At 40.4% G+C, this 18364-nt stretch overlaps 1 protein-coding gene across 1 annotated transcript in view; it reads right to left on the bottom strand.

The window, feature by feature from the left end:
• Positions 1 to 7230: 7230 nt before the first annotated feature.
• Positions 7231 to 18364, bottom strand: part of LOC121853895 (hemolymph clottable protein-like) — a 31409-nt gene continuing 20275 nt past the window's right edge. Inside the window, exons 23-37 of the mRNA XM_042348277.1 lie at positions 18095 to 18217; positions 17776 to 17873; positions 17378 to 17484; positions 16674 to 16786; positions 16129 to 16198; positions 13823 to 14004; positions 13425 to 13571; positions 12546 to 12698; positions 10238 to 10368; positions 9799 to 9982; positions 9327 to 9524; positions 8914 to 9036; positions 8382 to 8628; positions 7948 to 8072; positions 7231 to 7589 (exon numbers count right to left, since the gene is read on the bottom strand). Coding sequence (XP_042204211.1) covers positions 7473 to 7589; positions 7948 to 8072; positions 8382 to 8628; positions 8914 to 9036; positions 9327 to 9524; positions 9799 to 9982; positions 10238 to 10368; positions 12546 to 12698; positions 13425 to 13571; positions 13823 to 14004; positions 16129 to 16198; positions 16674 to 16786; positions 17378 to 17484; positions 17776 to 17873; positions 18095 to 18217 — 2118 coding nt within the window. The 3' untranslated portion in view covers positions 7231 to 7472. The remainder of the gene's footprint in view (positions 7590 to 7947; positions 8073 to 8381; positions 8629 to 8913; positions 9037 to 9326; positions 9525 to 9798; positions 9983 to 10237; positions 10369 to 12545; positions 12699 to 13424; positions 13572 to 13822; positions 14005 to 16128; positions 16199 to 16673; positions 16787 to 17377; positions 17485 to 17775; positions 17874 to 18094; positions 18218 to 18364) is intronic.

Here is an 18364-nt window from a genome sequence, read left to right as displayed (position 1 = left end):
TTTATCAAGGAACGTGTCAGTATTAGTGTACATGACATTCAAGCCAGAATTTGTTCTCGGTAACGTCTCTGCTCTTAGTAATAAACCCGCTCCACCCACATTCTCAGAAGCTGCAGCATTTGCTAAGTACACTGTATTTTGCAGGGTGTGGTTAAAAATGTCATTGTTTACACGGCGCTCGTTCCCTCCTGTCCGGTAGGCTGAGCTGGTGCCGCCTCCCGGGTGGGGGGTTGAGTGGGTGGAGGGTGCACTGCTGCCCCCTGGCCCTGTGTCGGCACACTTGTTTCCACTACCCTCCCCCTGAGTATAACCCATGTGCACCTGTCCCCGTTCCTCCTCGACTCCTCCCTCTTCTGCTTCAAGTCCTGCAGGAGCTTCTTGTGCTGTTCCCTCTGCATTACCGTGCGGTCTGGGTGAATAAATACATCCCGAAATGCCTCGCTCCTTGCTAAGTTTTTTGCCTGCCGAATAACTTGCCATTTCTCCTCCTCACTCCCTAGTGTGATCCTGAGGGGGCGAGGCTTAGCCCCCTGCTTTTGTCCCAGTCTCCTCACATCCTGAGGGGTTGCTGGAATCTTCAGAACCTCTGTGCAAATATTTTGAAACAGCACCTTGTCGTGTGTTTCCTTACTCACAGTTCCCTCTGCCTGGCTCTCTGGGACTCCAAAAACTATTACATTGTTCCTGCGCTGGAGCCGTTCCTGGTGTTCCTCCTCTCCCCTAACAGTAGGTGCGTTAATTTTCATTTCTTCGACACACTTTTTCAGAGTCCCAATCTGCTGTAGAACCTGTACTGATTCTGCATTACTCTCCGCCCCCCCCCCGTGGCCCTCCTAATACGTCAGCATAACTCCTCTTAGCAACCACCTCCATTCTATTAGCTACTTCCTCAGTCTTAGCAAGGATCTCTTTCCCAACTTGCTCCAGTTTGTCAACCAGCAGGGCTCCTGCTTCATCTATTTTCGTCCCTAGAGAACTCGTTCCCTTATGGATTGCAATCGCTTCATTCACCTTGACTATGCAGCCAGAGCAATACCAGCAACAGCCATCATGCTTTACGGCAGTTAGTAACTTCCTAAACGTTGCATTAGTTAGGCCTGTATCCTCCATATCCGACGTCTCCCTGCAGTAATCACATATCAAACTCATGGTTGTTGTTGTTGTGGGGGGGGGGGGTGCAGACTGTGTATAAATCTACACCTATTTCAAAAAAATAAAGAGAGAAAAAGTACTTAGCTACTCTCTGTTGCCTATGGAGTTGTCGTCTGCGACTGCGTACACTGTATCTCCCTGTGAATGGTGTATTGTAGGCACAGTTTCAGTCCTTGAGAAAGCACACAATCAACATAAAATTTAAAGTCTCTGTGGCACCTATGACACGACTTGGTTTCAGCTGGCACGGTGCCTTTCCAGCTTGCTTGCTAGTGAGCGCTCACTTTAAGTTATTTACAACTTCAGCGGTCACTGATGACACTATGAACTATCACTGTGTACACTGTATCTCCCTGTGAGTGGTGTATTATAAACACAGATTCAGTCCTTGAGAAAGCACACAAACAAAATAAAATTTAAAGTCTCTGTGGCACCTATGACACGAATAGGCTGGCAGTTGTCCTTACCAGCTCGATTGCCAATATGTATTCACTTTAAGTTATTATAGTCTCTTCTGCATTCACTGATGACAACTATGAACTGATTTAACTGAAGGCACAGTACTACACTCCCTGGTTGGCCTTTATCACAGCCGTGACCACAACACCCTAAAAAATAAAATAAAATAAAAGCTTTGTCATGTGGCAGTGATTGTGTGGTTATAGGCCTGTGACCCTGGCTGTACCTCCAACTCGGTGGAAATTGAGTTTTCAAAAATACAATCGTGTCTAGCATGAAAAGTCCGACATCGATTTACACTTTCACCTCACTAAGACGATCTTGACGAACTTATGTAATCACTGTCCAATTTCTGCCGCTCTACATCGAAGGCCCGAATGCCGAACACGCTTTGTTACAGAGACGCAACACGACCCGCCCGCCCTGCACTTTCTATGCCCGGGATTAGTCTTGTCATTCTCCTTTGAATTCTTTCCAAGGATTCTATATCCATTCTGTAATACGGTGACCAGAACTGAACTGCGTAATCCAGGTGTGGTCTCACAAGAGCAAGATACAGTTTTAGGATGACCTTGCTAGTCTTGTAACTAACACTCCTTTGTATGAACCCAAGTACTTTATTAGCCTTGTTACGAGCAAAAACGCATTGTTTACTTGGCTTAAGGTTCCTACTTATCATTACTCCTAAATCTCTCTCGCAGTCGGATTTCTCTATGGCATCGTTGTTCATCTGGTATCTGGTTTCCCTGTTTACATCTCCTATACTGAGTACTTTACATTTGTCCACGTTGAATTTCATCTGCCATTTTTCAGACCATTCGAAAAATTTGTTTAGATCTTCCTGTAGTTTTGCAGAGTCCTTGTCAGATTTAATAACACGTCCTATTTTAGTGTCATCAGCAAATTTACTTATGTTGCTGTTTATGCAGATATGTATGTCGTTTATGTATATAATAAATAATAATGGTCCAAGTACTTTGCCCTGGGGAACTCCACTAGTGACGTTGCCCCAATGGGACTTAGGTTATAATAATGCATATGACTATCTCAATACGAACGCAGTTATCAAAAATATCTAAGGTAGTGGGCGGAGCCTAGTAGCCATCAGTTGATGCAGTTTTGAGGAAGCAACAGACAAGTTGCGAGAACAAGCTCTTCTACGTTACAAAGAAATAATTCATCGTTATATAAACTACCTTGTCCTCCACAATATATTAACGATTAATTTTGGTCAATATGTATAAAAATTTAATAATTGGTGTTGTGCAAAGAAGACTATGGAGCACTCAGCGTGGATCAAGCCCAGGATGACATCACGGTTTGCAGTAGAGTGGCAGCTGTCAACGTCCACCAAAAAATCGCACAACTCCCAAGCTCGCTGTTAAAACTTACAGCCGCATAACCAGAATTTTGAACGTCGTTCAGCCGGCCGAAATGTAATGACCACGATCATACACATCAGTTAACATAAAATCAAACTATTCATATTACGCTCAATAGCCAAGCCCACAAAAAAAATGTAGCTGTGCTTTCTTTATTTGAGTTTCCCATCTGAGGAGTCCGTTTTCTCATCACTTCAGGACGGCCGAGTCCTTCGTTTTCTCTCAACCTTAGAATCCACCCGAGACTTCGATATTCCTGAGTAACGACAATTTGAAATTACAGCTGTGATTGCAATTGTTGAAACTTAGATAGGTCTGATTACAGCTGGAACATTCAAGATCCATTGTGAGTGATGTTGAAGGCTTCAAATGTCCTTATTAGTAAAACTTGTCGAGTGAGTGAGTGTTGAGTTTGTCAATATGAGTGGCATATCCTTATAACGTCGATGGGGATAGCCATGAATTCCAAGTGCTACTGAAGTTAGATTATTTTGATACCCAAATATGAGAGAATCGGATGTTTGTAGCTTAGTTAGTGTCAGTTGTCTATTTAAAAAAGTCATTAATCTCCTGAAAAGATTCTGTCAAACTCAAAATCTCCAAGACCTAACGGCTCTTCACAGGAAGAATTTCTTGGCTGTGGTTTGTGGTTTCCTGTAAGTACAGTAATTTAGGTGTGAAGGTCATTACCCCTGTCTTATATTTCGACGGTATAAGTAATCTAGCGGACACACAGGCGAATGACTCGTGCAGGCCGCTGTAGGGCAGACCCGTATGTTGCATTCACAGTATCATTACTCGATAATGCTTTACAACTATCACCTCCATGGACAGTGACGGTGTAACGGGCCGAGTTTTCTCTTTTCAATAATTTACCATCCAGCTACTCTTTTCTGTTAGTATTCTATGTACTCATATACTTATTTGTTCTGTGTAGCATTCTTCCAATGAGTACCCTGTTTTATATACTTATTCTTCTTCCATTCTTTAACTATATATATTTCTTAGTTTCAATGTTCTTACCTTTCTGAAGTATACTTTGTTTTATGTCTATTCTTATACATGGGTTAGTCTGGGGAACCATGTTATTCTTTGTACAACACTTTTTATACTTACAAAGGGTAGCTGCCACCACCCAGACTTTTCATTATATAACATAACTCATGGAAAGTTGTTGGGTAGTGTGGTAGATGTCTAGGCACGTGAGTAAGTATTATTTTCTGGGAACCAATGTTTAGAAGGAGTAGAGTGGTGATACTCAGATTACTAATTCAATATTTATTAACTTTCGGTGATGCTTACCGAAGTATGAAAACTAAGAGTAACTCAAGCAGTTAGAAATGAAAGATGTAACTATTATGCAAATAAGCTACAGTCAACATCGGGCAACAGCAAAGAAAACCTGGAGTACCATTATTTCTATTTAGAACAGAAACACTCACCTACGCCCTCTCCTCACTCAGTTTTTATGATAAATGATACAGTTGTAACGGAACCCTTCCTCATTGCCAACCACTTCAATTATTATTTTATCAATGTTGGCAAATATCTTGCAGAAAGCATCCCTAATCACAATGAGGAATTTCAAGCCTACCTGGAAAACTGACAGCAAAATTATTTTTCTTATCTCTGTCATGGCTGATGTATACATTGGTCTACAAATTTTGAAAATTGTGTACTTCGGAGATAAAATGGTTTTCCCTTCATGGATTTTTTGGACGCTAAAAGCGAATATAACCACAAAAACAATTGATTGGCAACACTTTCCAAGAAAATTTAATTTTCACATTTTGTTTATATGTTTACAATATATTAGTAAGATAGATAGAAATTGCCATTGCAATAATTATAGAAAAATGTTGTCAAGACATGATACTGAAAGTTTCTGTCTTCTTGTTTCACCTTCATACAACCCATGTTGTATTGCTTCCCTCCCTTATCATATTAATATATATCAACTCCACTGTTAATTATGTATATACTTAGATGTAAATGTAATCAAAAATAAAAATAAATAAAAAATATCGAAGCGATAACCATGGTAACATACTGATATGTTCTTATGACCACCAAATTATGTGTACTATTCCAGATGAGACTAAATGTTACATAATATTTCCTTGAGATAAATGTACAGTATATATCAGGTGCCATTAAGAGAGCTTAGGCTCTCAATTGGCTCAGCCATGTCAATATCATTATTATTGTCCACTCTGTATCGGTATTTTTCTGGCTAAATGAACTGTTTCAGTATCAATATCAATTAAAAAATTTTGAGGGGTGGGGTTGGAGGCTAAGAGGAGACCAAAAACACTTATTTTGTAGGATATCCAGAATAACATGAAAACACAAAATTATCGTATAAGAGATGACATGAGTCTCTCAAATACTGTTAAAAGTGGTGTGAAATTAATGTATCCTTTTAATATACGAGTGTGTTTGGGGAAATTTAATGAACACGTATCTAATTTATTAGATATGCGAGTGCTTAGATGAACAATTGACACGTAAGTATATTAGTTTTAATGGACACGTACTGTATATAGTTTTAGTTGACACATTCAATTAACGCTTGAACACTTTAATAGCCGCTATTACGTTACCACCTAGTCCTCTGTTACATTACCATTTAATACACCGTTACCCTTCCACTAGCACACTGTTACACTACCACCAATACACTGCAACATTACCACCAGTACACTGTTACACTACCACCAATACACTGCAACATTACCACCAGTACACTGTTACACTACCACCAGTACACTACGACATTACCACCAGTACACTGTTACACTACCACCAGTACAATACGACATTACCACCAGTACACTGCAACATTACCACCACCACAGTACCTTACCTTAATGTAACGCCCACTAAGTTCTCTGGTAACACAAAGATTAGTAGATCTCGGCGCATGTTCACCGCTGGCCGCCACCGGTGAGGAAACAGGAAGTGGAGGGAAAGATAAGCTATACTAATTATAATATGGTTGATTGTGACTGTCGCTTCCTACGGTACAATATTCTCCCTTAATGATAGAATTGTTTATTATGAGAATTTTCTATGAAAACTACCTCTTCGGTGACCAGGTACGTTTTGGTTTAGGTTGTTCACACATAGACATAACGTCATTATTATAGTTTTGACTCTTGTGTAGGTTTCCGTGAACAGTATTCAAACATCATTGTGTATATTCCCGTAATCATTTGTCCAACCTAACATTCCGGCGTTGTAGACAAAATATTGAACTAACAAGGTATTTACAGTAGTCGGTATAAGGCAAACCAGAAATTTTCAGCCAATTAGAGACCAGAACTATTCATAGAGGAATGTTGGGGGATATGCAAATAGTTGCATACTGTATATCAATCAGTATATCAGTCTTCTTGTTAGACCGAGGGAATATCTCTCATCTTTTACTATATATTCCCGAGCGGTCTTCTTATTAAAAAAAAAAAGATGATGAAAGTTCTACAATTTATCAATAAATGGTGGAGGTAATGAATTTCTGCATCTAAAGCGTCTCCTTAACTACACACACACACACACTTGGTTCTGGGTCGAGCGGCTTTTTCTAGCATTAGTTCTTCCTCCCTAGTCACGGGGACAACCATAGTCCAACTTCATACACACTCTAACTGTCTAACACCAACTTTTTTTTTCACTGGGTAACTGAAGTGGTGAAATATAGTCTATTTTACTTTACGTACATATAGCCTATTATCTATATTATGTACAGAGCCTAGAGTGACAAGACCTCGCCAAAGCTGTAGGGCTCATTTTTTATGAGCTCTTATTTCGTGTGCAGTGGAGGTGGTGTGGATTAGTGGATTCCATGTTATTGAACTAACCTGATGTTATGTAGGTCGCCTTTTGTATATAAACCTCTCTCAGTCCCTGTAAATTCAGTTGCCTCTGAAGATTAGCACTAACTTCTATTTCTTTATCATTTTTGGGACTACTGACTAGCTTTATAAAATCATGTAGAATTGTAGATAATAAAAATACAAATGACTGAAAATTTTCATACAAAACTTATCTTCAGGGGCACTGATTCTGTTCTTGCACCTGTTGCCGTCATTAGTTTTCACGCATTCACTTTTCCTCCGTAATTTGAAGAATTTGGAGTGACTGGCAAGATACTTTTCACTTTATGTAGTAGTGTTGTATTTCCCAAGGATATATTTTGCACTCAGAGTCTTATAGATATAATTATAAGAAACAAAAAAAGAGTTTCCCGTTTACTTTTTTGTCGGTAAGAAGATAAATTAACAATACAATTATGCATAAGAATATTTTTGTCAAAAGGTACCTTTGACAGGTTACGAAATCCTTAATGACAGAGAAAGAGAGAAAAAGAATATTTGGAAATGATAATCATAGTGATTGTCAGTAACACTCAGAACAGGTATGGGTCGGAAGTATGAAAGCAAATCATTCATGGGGTATTGTAAAGCTGCTTTGGGATGTCTAATGGGGAACACAAGAGGCCGGGTAGTTGGTCACGTAGGTGTGGGGGTAACAAGCCTTGTCTGTTGAACCCAGCTGCAGAACTCGCTCCTCTGACCACACACAGTCATACGCAATCTGGTGGAAAAGAAGTTAAGTTGAATATAACTGCATATCATCTGATGTTGCTAATAATAAAAAAAATGAAGAGAAGGAAAATATAATATCACAACTTTCTCAACACAAAAATTATGATTAAAAATTTTATGTATATATCTCTGGACCTTTGTGTGTGAACAGGGATCGCTACCACCGCACCGCAAGGACAGCAAAAGCAATCCTAGGCATTATTTTATTCCACACAGAGCCTGTTAAACATGCTTGCTAAACGCCGTGAACCTCTGTTGGGGATTGTCCGTGCACTATATATTAGTAAAAAGAAATCGTATGTACAGGGTACATTAAGATAACATATAAATAAATGTTTCACACTTACAGGTTTCGTGATATTCTCAGTTGCTTCACACTCAGGCTTGCAAAAAGGAGTTGGGACCATGGATTTGCATTTGTAGTTGCCGAATATCTTCTCCTGGTAGAGCCACTCGGTACAGTCATACACGACTGTGGTGGAGAGGACGGGTCTTTATTGTCTATCATCGCGTTGTTTTTAAGAGAAGACAGAGAGATGTGGCAACGGAAAACCATTCTAACTTTTAAACCTTACTAAACATAACTGTCAAATATGATCAGACTTTGATATGAGGTTGTAAAAGACAGGTATAAAGGATCTAGTTATTATGCAACCTCATCCTCCTCATTCATGACATAGTGTTAAACCGAGTGAGGCAGGAGGGCAATAGGAGCTGTATATAATATTTTTTATTGTACACACACACACACACACACCAAAACATCACGATCTTAACCTACCATCGGCGTGTGACACTCCGGTAGGAATGTAGGACTCGCGAGAACAAGTCTTTTGGAATAGCTCCACTTCATCTTTCTTGGATTGTAAGGCAAAGACGTCGCAATCCTGAGAGGGAGTCGTCCAAGATAGAGCGAATAAGGTTAGGTTGGTGTAGATACATCCTTTAGGGCCTACCAGGTCGTTGCTTTTCTCACCATCCATCTTACCACACAGGCCTTCGATCTTTCCTCTTAGTACTTGTGGATCCTGTTAATAACATCTTTATTATGTCCGAGTAACTTGGAGACAATTCTAACTCATCCATACGTCCGTACAATATAACTCCAACGTATTGGAATTCCTATTTAAGTGTATTCACACTTATTGAAACATTTATATTAATTTTATCCAACTTAAGGTTCCTAATAAATACACCTTTGTTAGCTAATTCCTGGACCTTAATCATCTGTAAGCGAATCTTGGAAGGTTGATTTCAGTTTCTTTTACAAATATGCTCAGCAATTATGAAAACTCATAGTCAGGTCAGCTTACCAAGATTTCCACTTTGTCCGAGACTTTGATGAAACAACCGTCAGCAAACAGGAGAAGACCAGCATCTGATAGTCTAATGAACTCGTAAGTCTTGTCACGCTCCTCATATGGTCTCTGATTGACCTGTTGGCAAGAGGACAAAAGTTTTAATTCATACAATAACAAATTGCTTAAGTATTGTCACAGGAAACTTCACTGACTTCGTTTTTAATGATTCTGACACGGCAGATTGTTTGTGTCAAAAGGGACCAGATACTTATGGTGATAGCTATCAGAAAAATTCGCTGAAAAGGGTGCCTGAAGAAAATCAGTCTGGAAAACACTACTTTCCTTAGTATTTGTATGGGCAATTTGGTGGTTGTGTCTCGTTTCATTTCATGTCAAAAAATAAAATAAAATAAATAGGAACGTACTAGTAGCTGCGTCTTTGTCAGGTCAAGCTGGAGTCCCCTCCAAGGCCAAACAATGCGCACTTCCCATTGGTCTGTGTGGCGGACCATAAGAGCTCCTTCCATGGCCTCTGGGTCTTCAGGGTCGGCGTGGAATATACTGGCGGTGGTCCAGCAAGCATCCGGTTGATGTGAGAACACTGTGCCGTCCAAAGTTCGCACCTGCAAAGTTTACATAAAGCAGGTTATTATTAAAAAAATGTATTAATGGAATTATGAATATAAATCAAATCAAAAGAAACTTCTGGTATGTTTACCAAATCCTGGCAAAAAGAGTAAAATTGTAGCAGTTCCTTCAGGAAGATGTATAGGAACTTCATAAAATCATCATCAGTTTTTCTTTTGAATGGATCTTGTTTTAATTTTATACATTCATTACTTGCTTACTATAATGTTCTCCATTATCTTGTGCCATTCCCATTCATTAGTTACTTACTTGAGTGTCCTCGATAACACAGACAGAGGGTGTGCGGCCTCTGATTACGCTGTAATCGAAAGTGTCAGCCAACCTGGCTGGTCCACCAAATTCCTCAATCAGTGCGGGTGGCTTGAGGTCCTTAATGATGGATACCTCCTCTGCCTTTGTCGTCCTGACGGTCCAACGGTTAGTGTCTAAGGTTCTGCATAAAAAAAAAACAAGTTAAAATATATAGTTCACATCAGTTTAAAACCAATGTCACTCAACACCTAGCAAGGCAAAGTTTTTTAGTACAGGGCGTGTAATGAATATCAAACAAATATAAATGTTATTAAATATACCTGGTTAAAGTTAATATGCTGTCACGTACACGGTCTACGTTATTTTCAGGATTCGGTACTTCAGTGAATATAAACATGAGGTGCAATGAAAATTTCTCTGAGTTTCTCTTACTTACTTGGTGGCATCAATCTCTATCTGGTTCTCGGGGTTTCTGGCGGTGTGGTCGAGAGAGACGTAAGGGAAAAGAACACCCCGTATGATATCATCTACGAAGTAAGTCAAGTTCATCAGAGTGTTTGGGAAATTCTGTGTTAAAGAAAGAAATAACAGATGCTTTGATTAATAGACGAGTTGTAAATGAATATATTATTTAGTAATTTAATTTCACATAATATCTGGTATCACATTGTTGAAATTGATTGTGTAATGTAAGTTTGTGTGTGTGAAACGTAGATTCCCAGCATGGCTTCACAAATGATTCCCAGCATGGCTTCACAAGTGGACGTTCTTGTCTAACGAATCTATTGACATTCTTTTCATCAGTTTTCGAATCAGAGGACGAGGGGCACAATTATGATGTGGTATATCTCGACTTTAGCAAAGCCTTCGACAGAGCCCCCCACGAAAGACTAATTAGAAAGGTAGAAGCACATGGCTTCAAAGGTAATATCCTTAAATGGATTAGGGAGTGGTTACAGGACAGGAAACAGCGAGTGAGCATTAACGGCTTTAAGTCCCATTGGAGCAACGTCACAAGTGGAGTTCCCCAAGGCTCAGTACTTGGACCATTATTATTTATTATATACATAAACGACATAGATATCGGCATAGACAGCAACATAAGTAAATTTGCTGATGACACTAAAATAGGACGTGTTATTAAATCTGACGAGGACTCGGCAAAACTACAGGAAGATCTAAACAAATTTTTCGAATGGTCTGAAAAATGGCAGATGAAATTCAACGTGGACAAATGTAAAGTACTCAGTATAGGAGATGTAAACAGGAAAACCAGATACCAGATGAACAACGATGCCAAAGAGAAATCCGACTGCGAGAGAGATTTAGGAGAAATCATAAGTAGGAACCTTAAGCCAAGTAAACAATGTGTTTTTGCTCATAACAAGGCTAATAAAGTACTTGGGTTCATACAATGGAGTGTTAGTTACAAGATTAGCGAGGTCATCCTAAAACTGTATCTTGCGCTTGTGAGACCACACATGGATTACGCAGTTCAGTTCTGGTCACCGTATTACAGAATGGATATAGAATCCTTGGAAAGAATTCAGAGGAGAATGACAAGACTAATCCCGGGCATTAGGAACCTTGAGTATAGAGACAGGTTAAAGCATCTTAATTTGCACTCCCTCGAGAGACGCAGAGCGAGGGGCGACCTGATAGAGGTGTATAAGTGGAAGTCAGGGCGAAACAAAGGGGACATTACAAAGGTACTCAAACTATCCAACCAGGAGCGAACTCGTAACAATCAGGGCAGGCGCTACCCACTAGGCGAACTAGGCGAACGCCTAGGGCGCCAACATCTGGGGGCGCCACAAATTCAGGGCAAACTTGGATAAAATTAAAAATGAAGGGAAAACTGTGGTGGACACTGTGGTGGAGCCGTGGAGGGTCGGAGCAGGATGTTAGAAGGGTGGGGGGTCGGAGGGAGGCGAGGGGAGGTAGACGGTAGCCGACTGTGTTTTCTTTTTTAATATTATTCGTTAACCCCCCGGAGGGACTAACCCGGGTCCTTATCTTTGGCGGCCTGGAGAACTGTCGATCAGTGACCTGAAGGCTGACATCTGAGGAACCCTTCTCCCAACCCCACCATCCCCTCCCCTCCCTTACTGCCACTTACTGCCAGGGCGGCTGAGTCGCCCCTTCCCTGTCTTTGTCGGGATGAGGCAAGGTTACCTAACCTCTGAAGTTTACATCAAGGATTTATTGACTTAATGTAATAACAATAATTGGTTATTTGCATGGGTGAAGTAATAAAGCCACAAGATGAAAACAATGTAGTAATGGGTTATTGTACCTACATTAGCTTATCAAAACTTTCAAGGGGGCGCACATCAAGGCTTGCCTAGGGCGCCAAATCATCTTGCACCGGCCCTGGTAACAATGGTTTTAAATTAGACAAATTTAGATTTAGGCGTGAAATAGGTAAACACTGGTTTGGAAACAGAGTAGTGGATGAATGGAACAAGTTACCAAATAGCATCATTAACTCGAATACGCTGAATAGTTTCAAACATAGGTTGGATGCTTATATGAGCAATAGGGGTTGGGTGTAAACGGGACTGCCCAGTATGGGCCAATAAGCCCGCTGCAGTTTCCTCCTTTCTTATGTTCTTTTGTTCATATGTACTGCAGTTGCAACAAAAACCCGGTTGAGGGTGGCAGCTGTGGCCTGAGGAAATCTGTCATCTCTATTTTCCACCAAGGAAGTGTGTGTGTGTGTGTGTGTGCAAATAAACACGTACCTCATTCCAGTAAGCCTTGATGTTGGCGTGGTCGTAAAGGGGAGATGTGATGATGTCAATGGGTAGAAGATTTTCAGACTCTCTGTTGCAGTCTTGATGGGACAGTTTCTCCCTTATATGTTCCAATTTCTTCTCACTCACGTCAAGCACACCCTGTAAGAAGGCACAGGCACTGGTGTAAGTATAGGTACGAATACTGTTACAAGTACTTTGGTGCAGGCAGACAAGCATGTCGAGGAGCAAGTATTGATTGCTCAAAATACATTATCTTATATAAAGCGACACAACCACACACAGTTTCTCTCTCTCTCTCTCTCCCTCTCTCTATCACACACACACATACACACACACACAAACACACACAGTGATGAGTTGGAACATTTTATCCTCAGAAAACGACCCTGACCGGCACCACAAAGTTGTGACTGAGGACATTGATATTGTGTGTCTTGGGGAGAGTATCACACTTACTGGTAAGCCCTCACCCAGTCTGTCCAATTATGTTTATTTTGATCTTAGTTCTACTCACACATGTCTAATGTGTGCAGAGAAAATGCTACTATATGCCCCTCTTGTATCCCAAAAGACTACCAGCTTTCTATATCATGTGATCACTATCCACCTGGGTAACTCCACACTCACCGTGTTAAACGTCTATACTCCGTCAGACCAGCTTCAATATACAAATCTCCCAGATGTTGTATACACTTAACCCACTGTCCTGCTTGGTGAATTAAATACTAAACACATGAAATTGCGTGACCCCACTACTAACACCATTTTGTAGATCAGTACACATTCTAACTGATATCTCCCCACATGCTTCAAGAGTAGGGGAGTCAACACACTCACACACACATTCTACCTGAGGTCTCTTACCTGGATTTTAAGAACAGGTTGATCGTCACAGTTTACGCCGTCGTACACCTCGGCATCGACGGTGGTGTGGAAGTTGGCGGACAACACTTCTTCAGTAGTGGCCATAGGCAGGAAGAAAAGCTTCACCACCCTCAGGTTCACGCACGTCTGGTCAGAACATCCAAAATGATAAGTAATTAAATAAATTGATGACAATTAATAAATAAACCACGACAAATTTAATGAAAATTTTAGGTCACTGAAGCCGATGAGTGAATAATTTTTTTTGAGACTCCAGACTGGAAATATTGAAGTATAAATTTTCTTATCTTTATTCTTAATTGCTTTATCTATTTCTCTTTTTTCTCCCTCTGTATACTCAAACTGTAAACAAAATAGTTCAAGAAGCAACATCTTACAGCGTGTGATTCTTCCAAGACGCCAAGAGGAGTATGCTGAAGGAGGCTGAGCTGGATCTTAGTGGAGCTCTGGGGGGAAGTGATGGGGCTAGTGTTCCACGTTAGCACTGATTCATAGCTTCTGCTGATGGATCCTTGAAGCGCCACGCCCACACTTATGCTCTGCACGTACCCGCCTGAAGCTGATGTTAAAAAGTTAATTATTGCGTTAAAAATCAGTTGATAATATTCATAATTATAGGTCCTGGCCCCGTCCATTCATCTGCTCTTCTTGCCAGCTTTCTATCGTCTAGACTTGCACATTGACCGCCTACTTCAGTCTAGCTTTCTCTGCATGTTAGCAAACCCAGCAACGTAATATTCCTCCCCCGATTCTCTCTCATCCACCTCACGGAACAATAGAAAGGATTGTTATATAAAGGCGAGTATGACCTCTCCTGAATCCTCAATCTGTAATCTAATCTGATGGGATTTCTGACCCTATGTCTGGTGTTACTTCGCTCCTCCAGTGCTGGATGGGACATTTTTCCTTTCCATCTGCTGTAACCCACCACCCACGACTACCTACCACTCCACCTTCATCATCTAACACTATTACCACCCATGACTACCTACCACTCCACCTTCATCATCTAACACTATTACCACCCATGACTACCTACCACTCCACCTTCATCATCTAACACTATCACCACCCACGACTACCTACCACCTTCCCCTTCACCATCTAACACGATCACCACCCATGACTACCTACCACCTTCCCTTCATCATCTAACACTATCACCACCCACGACTACCTACCACCTTCCCCTTCACCATCTAACACTATCACCACCCATGACTACCTACTACCTTCCCTTCATCATCTAACACTATCACCACCCACGACTACCTACCACCTTCCCTTCACCATCTAACACTATCACCACCCGACGACTACCTGACTACTACCTTCCCTTCATCATCTAACACTATCTACCCGACTACCTACCATCCCTTCACCATCTAACACTATCACCACCATGACTACCTACTACCTTCCTTCATCATCTAACACTATCACCACCCACGACTACCTACCACCTTCCCCTTCACCATCTAACACTATCACCACCCATGACTACCTACTACCTTCCCTTCATCATCTAACACTATCACCACCCACGACTACCTACCACCTTCCCTTCATCATCTAACACTATCACCACCTATGACAACTACCTACCTCCTTCCCCTTCACCATCTAACACTATCACCACCCATGACTACCTACTACCTTCCCTTCATCATCTAACACTATCACCACCCACGACTACCTACCACCTTCCCTTCATCATCTAACACTATCACCACCTATGACAACTACCTACCTCCTTCCCCTTCACCATCTAACACTATCACCACCCATGACTACCTACTACCTTCCTTCATCATCTAACACTATCACCACCCGACTACCTACCACCTTCCCTTCATCATCTAACACTATCACCACCTATGACAACTACCTACCTCCTTCCCTTCATCATCTAACACTATCACCACCATGACTACCCTACTACCTTCCCTTCATCATCTAACACTATCACCACCCACGACTACCTACCACCTTCCCTTCACCATCTAACACTATCACCACCCATGACTACCTACCACCTTCCCTTCATCATCTAACACTATCACACCTATGACAACTACTACCTCCTTCCTTCATCATCTAACACTATCACCACCTACTGACAACTACCTACCTCCTTCCCTTCATCATCTAACACTATCACCACCTATGACAACTACCTACCTCCTTCCCTTCATCATCTAACACTATCACCACCTATGACAACTACCTACCTCCTTCCCTTCACCATCTAACACTATCACCACCCATGACTACCTACCTCCTTCCCTTCATCATCTAACACTATCACCACCACCATCATCTAACACTATCACCACCCATGACTACCTACCACCTTCCCTTCACCATCTAACACTATCACCACCCATAACTACCTACCACCTTCCCCTCACAGCGTCTGCTATTAAAGCCCACCTGAGAAGACAGCCTTAAAAGAAAGGGAAAAACAATAAAAATAAAAGCGACAGGCATGAGAGAGGAAAAGGAGATAATTATATTGGAAAAAGAGGATAGAAACAAAGATAACATGAAGACTGTATATATAAGAGGTGGAGGAATCTGTGTTAAAAGAAAGAATCATATATTAAAAGGTAAAGAGACGAGACATGCTTGAAAAGGGAAGAGGAGGAAAGTATGAAAGAACAAGATAGAATGAATCACTTACCTGGCATAACCTGTTGCTGAATCCTGGCAATACGTTCCCGGTTATCAATATTTTCTACCTGTTCAGATTCCTGTAATGAGAAAAATGACAAATGACAGGTAGATTTTAATTCATGGTTTATAGAGCTTTGTGTGTGTGTGTGTGTAAGTACTAACCATGTGTTTGTGTTTTTTATTCATATACTGTATGATATTTTCTTTAAAATGTGTGTATATATATATATATATATATATATATATATATATATATATATATATATATACTGATAACCACAAGGAAAAAGAAAACACGAAGTTCCCAGCATATACCTGGATCACGCGCACCTACAGTGATTTATTTGCATATATATATATATATATATATATATATATATATATATATATATATATATATATATATATATATATATATATATATATATATATATCTTCATGCATATGTCATAAATTAGAAGTTGCGTTTTGGATCTTAAAATCTGTAAATCAAAGTAGCAGCCACCTGTGTCTTAGTTCTTGAAGAGCAATACACTGTGCAAGAGAACCAACCTGGTAATCTTGATAATCTTGAGACATTTGGGAATAATCACTCCCCTGTGACTCCTGTCCAAACTCCCCCTCGTCCACCTGCTCCATAAGCCTCTCCGCTCTCTGCATGGTCACTGACAGAAAATATCAAAATCACTCTGATGCATAGAACCATATTTTTCTACCAGCAGTGTAATAACTACAATTTTACAGATTTTAAAATGAATAAGAAATATGAAATGAAAATTCTTGTAACAGGTAAAGTGGTGATTAAGTTTGGAATGATGGCTGAGGTGGGTGGCTTAATGTACAGTACATAATAGTTAACTTAGGGTGGGATTTACACGCGGGGGAGGTGGTGGTGGGTGGTTATAGTACTGCACGACGGCTGGAAAACACTTAAAGATGAACTCCTGTTCTAGGTCTGATATTTAAGCAGAAAGAGAAGATTTGTCTTTAGGCTAATCTACTTCCTACTTCGTATTACTGTATCAATATTACCAGTTTTTCTATTGGATATTCTTTCATTAGCCAAAAAATATTGTAGGCTGGGGATTTCATGTGGTAATCAAAATGTGATATATCACAGAAATTATCAAGTTTGACAAGGAGCCATTGTATTAAAATAAGTAGTTATTATGCTATGTTTACCCATAAAAAATAATAGATCATTATCGTGAACCAGAGTGCTTACCATAACCTAATCTAACCTAACCTAACCTTACCATAACCGAAGGTGGTGGTGATGGTTCTCGTTGAGGACGTCTCGGGGTTCAGCTCCAGACTATACTCCCAGAGTTTATATGCTGGAGTGAATAGGTCAAAGTCTCTCCTGAAATAAATAATCTAATTGTTGGTTCGTCCGAAAATGCGGAGAGGACTAGTAGATAGCCCTTCACTACGGGGACACTACTTTTGATATTTTATTTGGCCAATGCCAGACGATTTTATTCAACTCAGAGGGGTTCACGTACACAGGGGGCTAATAGACTATCTCCACTAAAATCAACTCCTTTATGTTACTTATTTAAAAGTCAATTAACATTTTCTATATACTGAGTTGAGAAGTTTGACTCTGTCTTTGTATGGAAACTTTTCTTAAATGAAAATATCCAGCATTTACCTGTGGATGGAGGCAAAGTTGATAGGGAACTCAAAGTCCGCTGACCAAGAAGACTCAACTGAGAGTCCAACAACAGAAGGAAGCGCTTGAGTACGTCTCTGTCAGAAGGAAAAGCTCAGTATCAGTGTTAGAAGCAAAAACAATAAACATTGATATCTATGGCTTTAAGGGACTGTCATTTTCATATGTAGTTTTTATAACTAGGATATTTTTTTTACACGCACAAGTTATGACATGAGTTATGATACAAACAGCAGTAAAATATCCGTCGAAATGCTCTAAAAGTCTACATTGGAAGAAATTATGAGTAGTGCCTCACCGAGAATACTTCAGGATCAGTGTTCTTAATCGTCATGTACTGATGCTGCTGGGTGTAGACGGTGGTCGGGAAGGGTCCGGCCAACACGGTGTAGGGGTAGTTGTGCGAGTCGACTAGCTGTACCTGTAACATTGGATTATCGTACTTTCAGAGGTGCTTTGTCTCCGAGTATAGCGTTTCTTTGTAGCTAATACTATTAAATCGATAGCTAATGTACTTTCAACTGTATCTGTACAAAAGTTTCCCTGGTAACTGATCAAGAACAGTTTC

Source organism: Homarus americanus, unplaced genomic scaffold, assembly GCF_018991925.1.
Source record: "Homarus americanus isolate GMGI-L3 unplaced genomic scaffold, GMGI_Hamer_2.0 scaffold18703, whole genome shotgun sequence".
In the NCBI taxonomy this organism is placed as follows: domain Eukaryota; kingdom Metazoa; phylum Arthropoda; class Malacostraca; order Decapoda; family Nephropidae; genus Homarus; species Homarus americanus.
The sequence above is the reverse complement of the archived record's forward strand: the minus strand, read 5'-3'. Positions and strand labels throughout refer to the sequence as shown.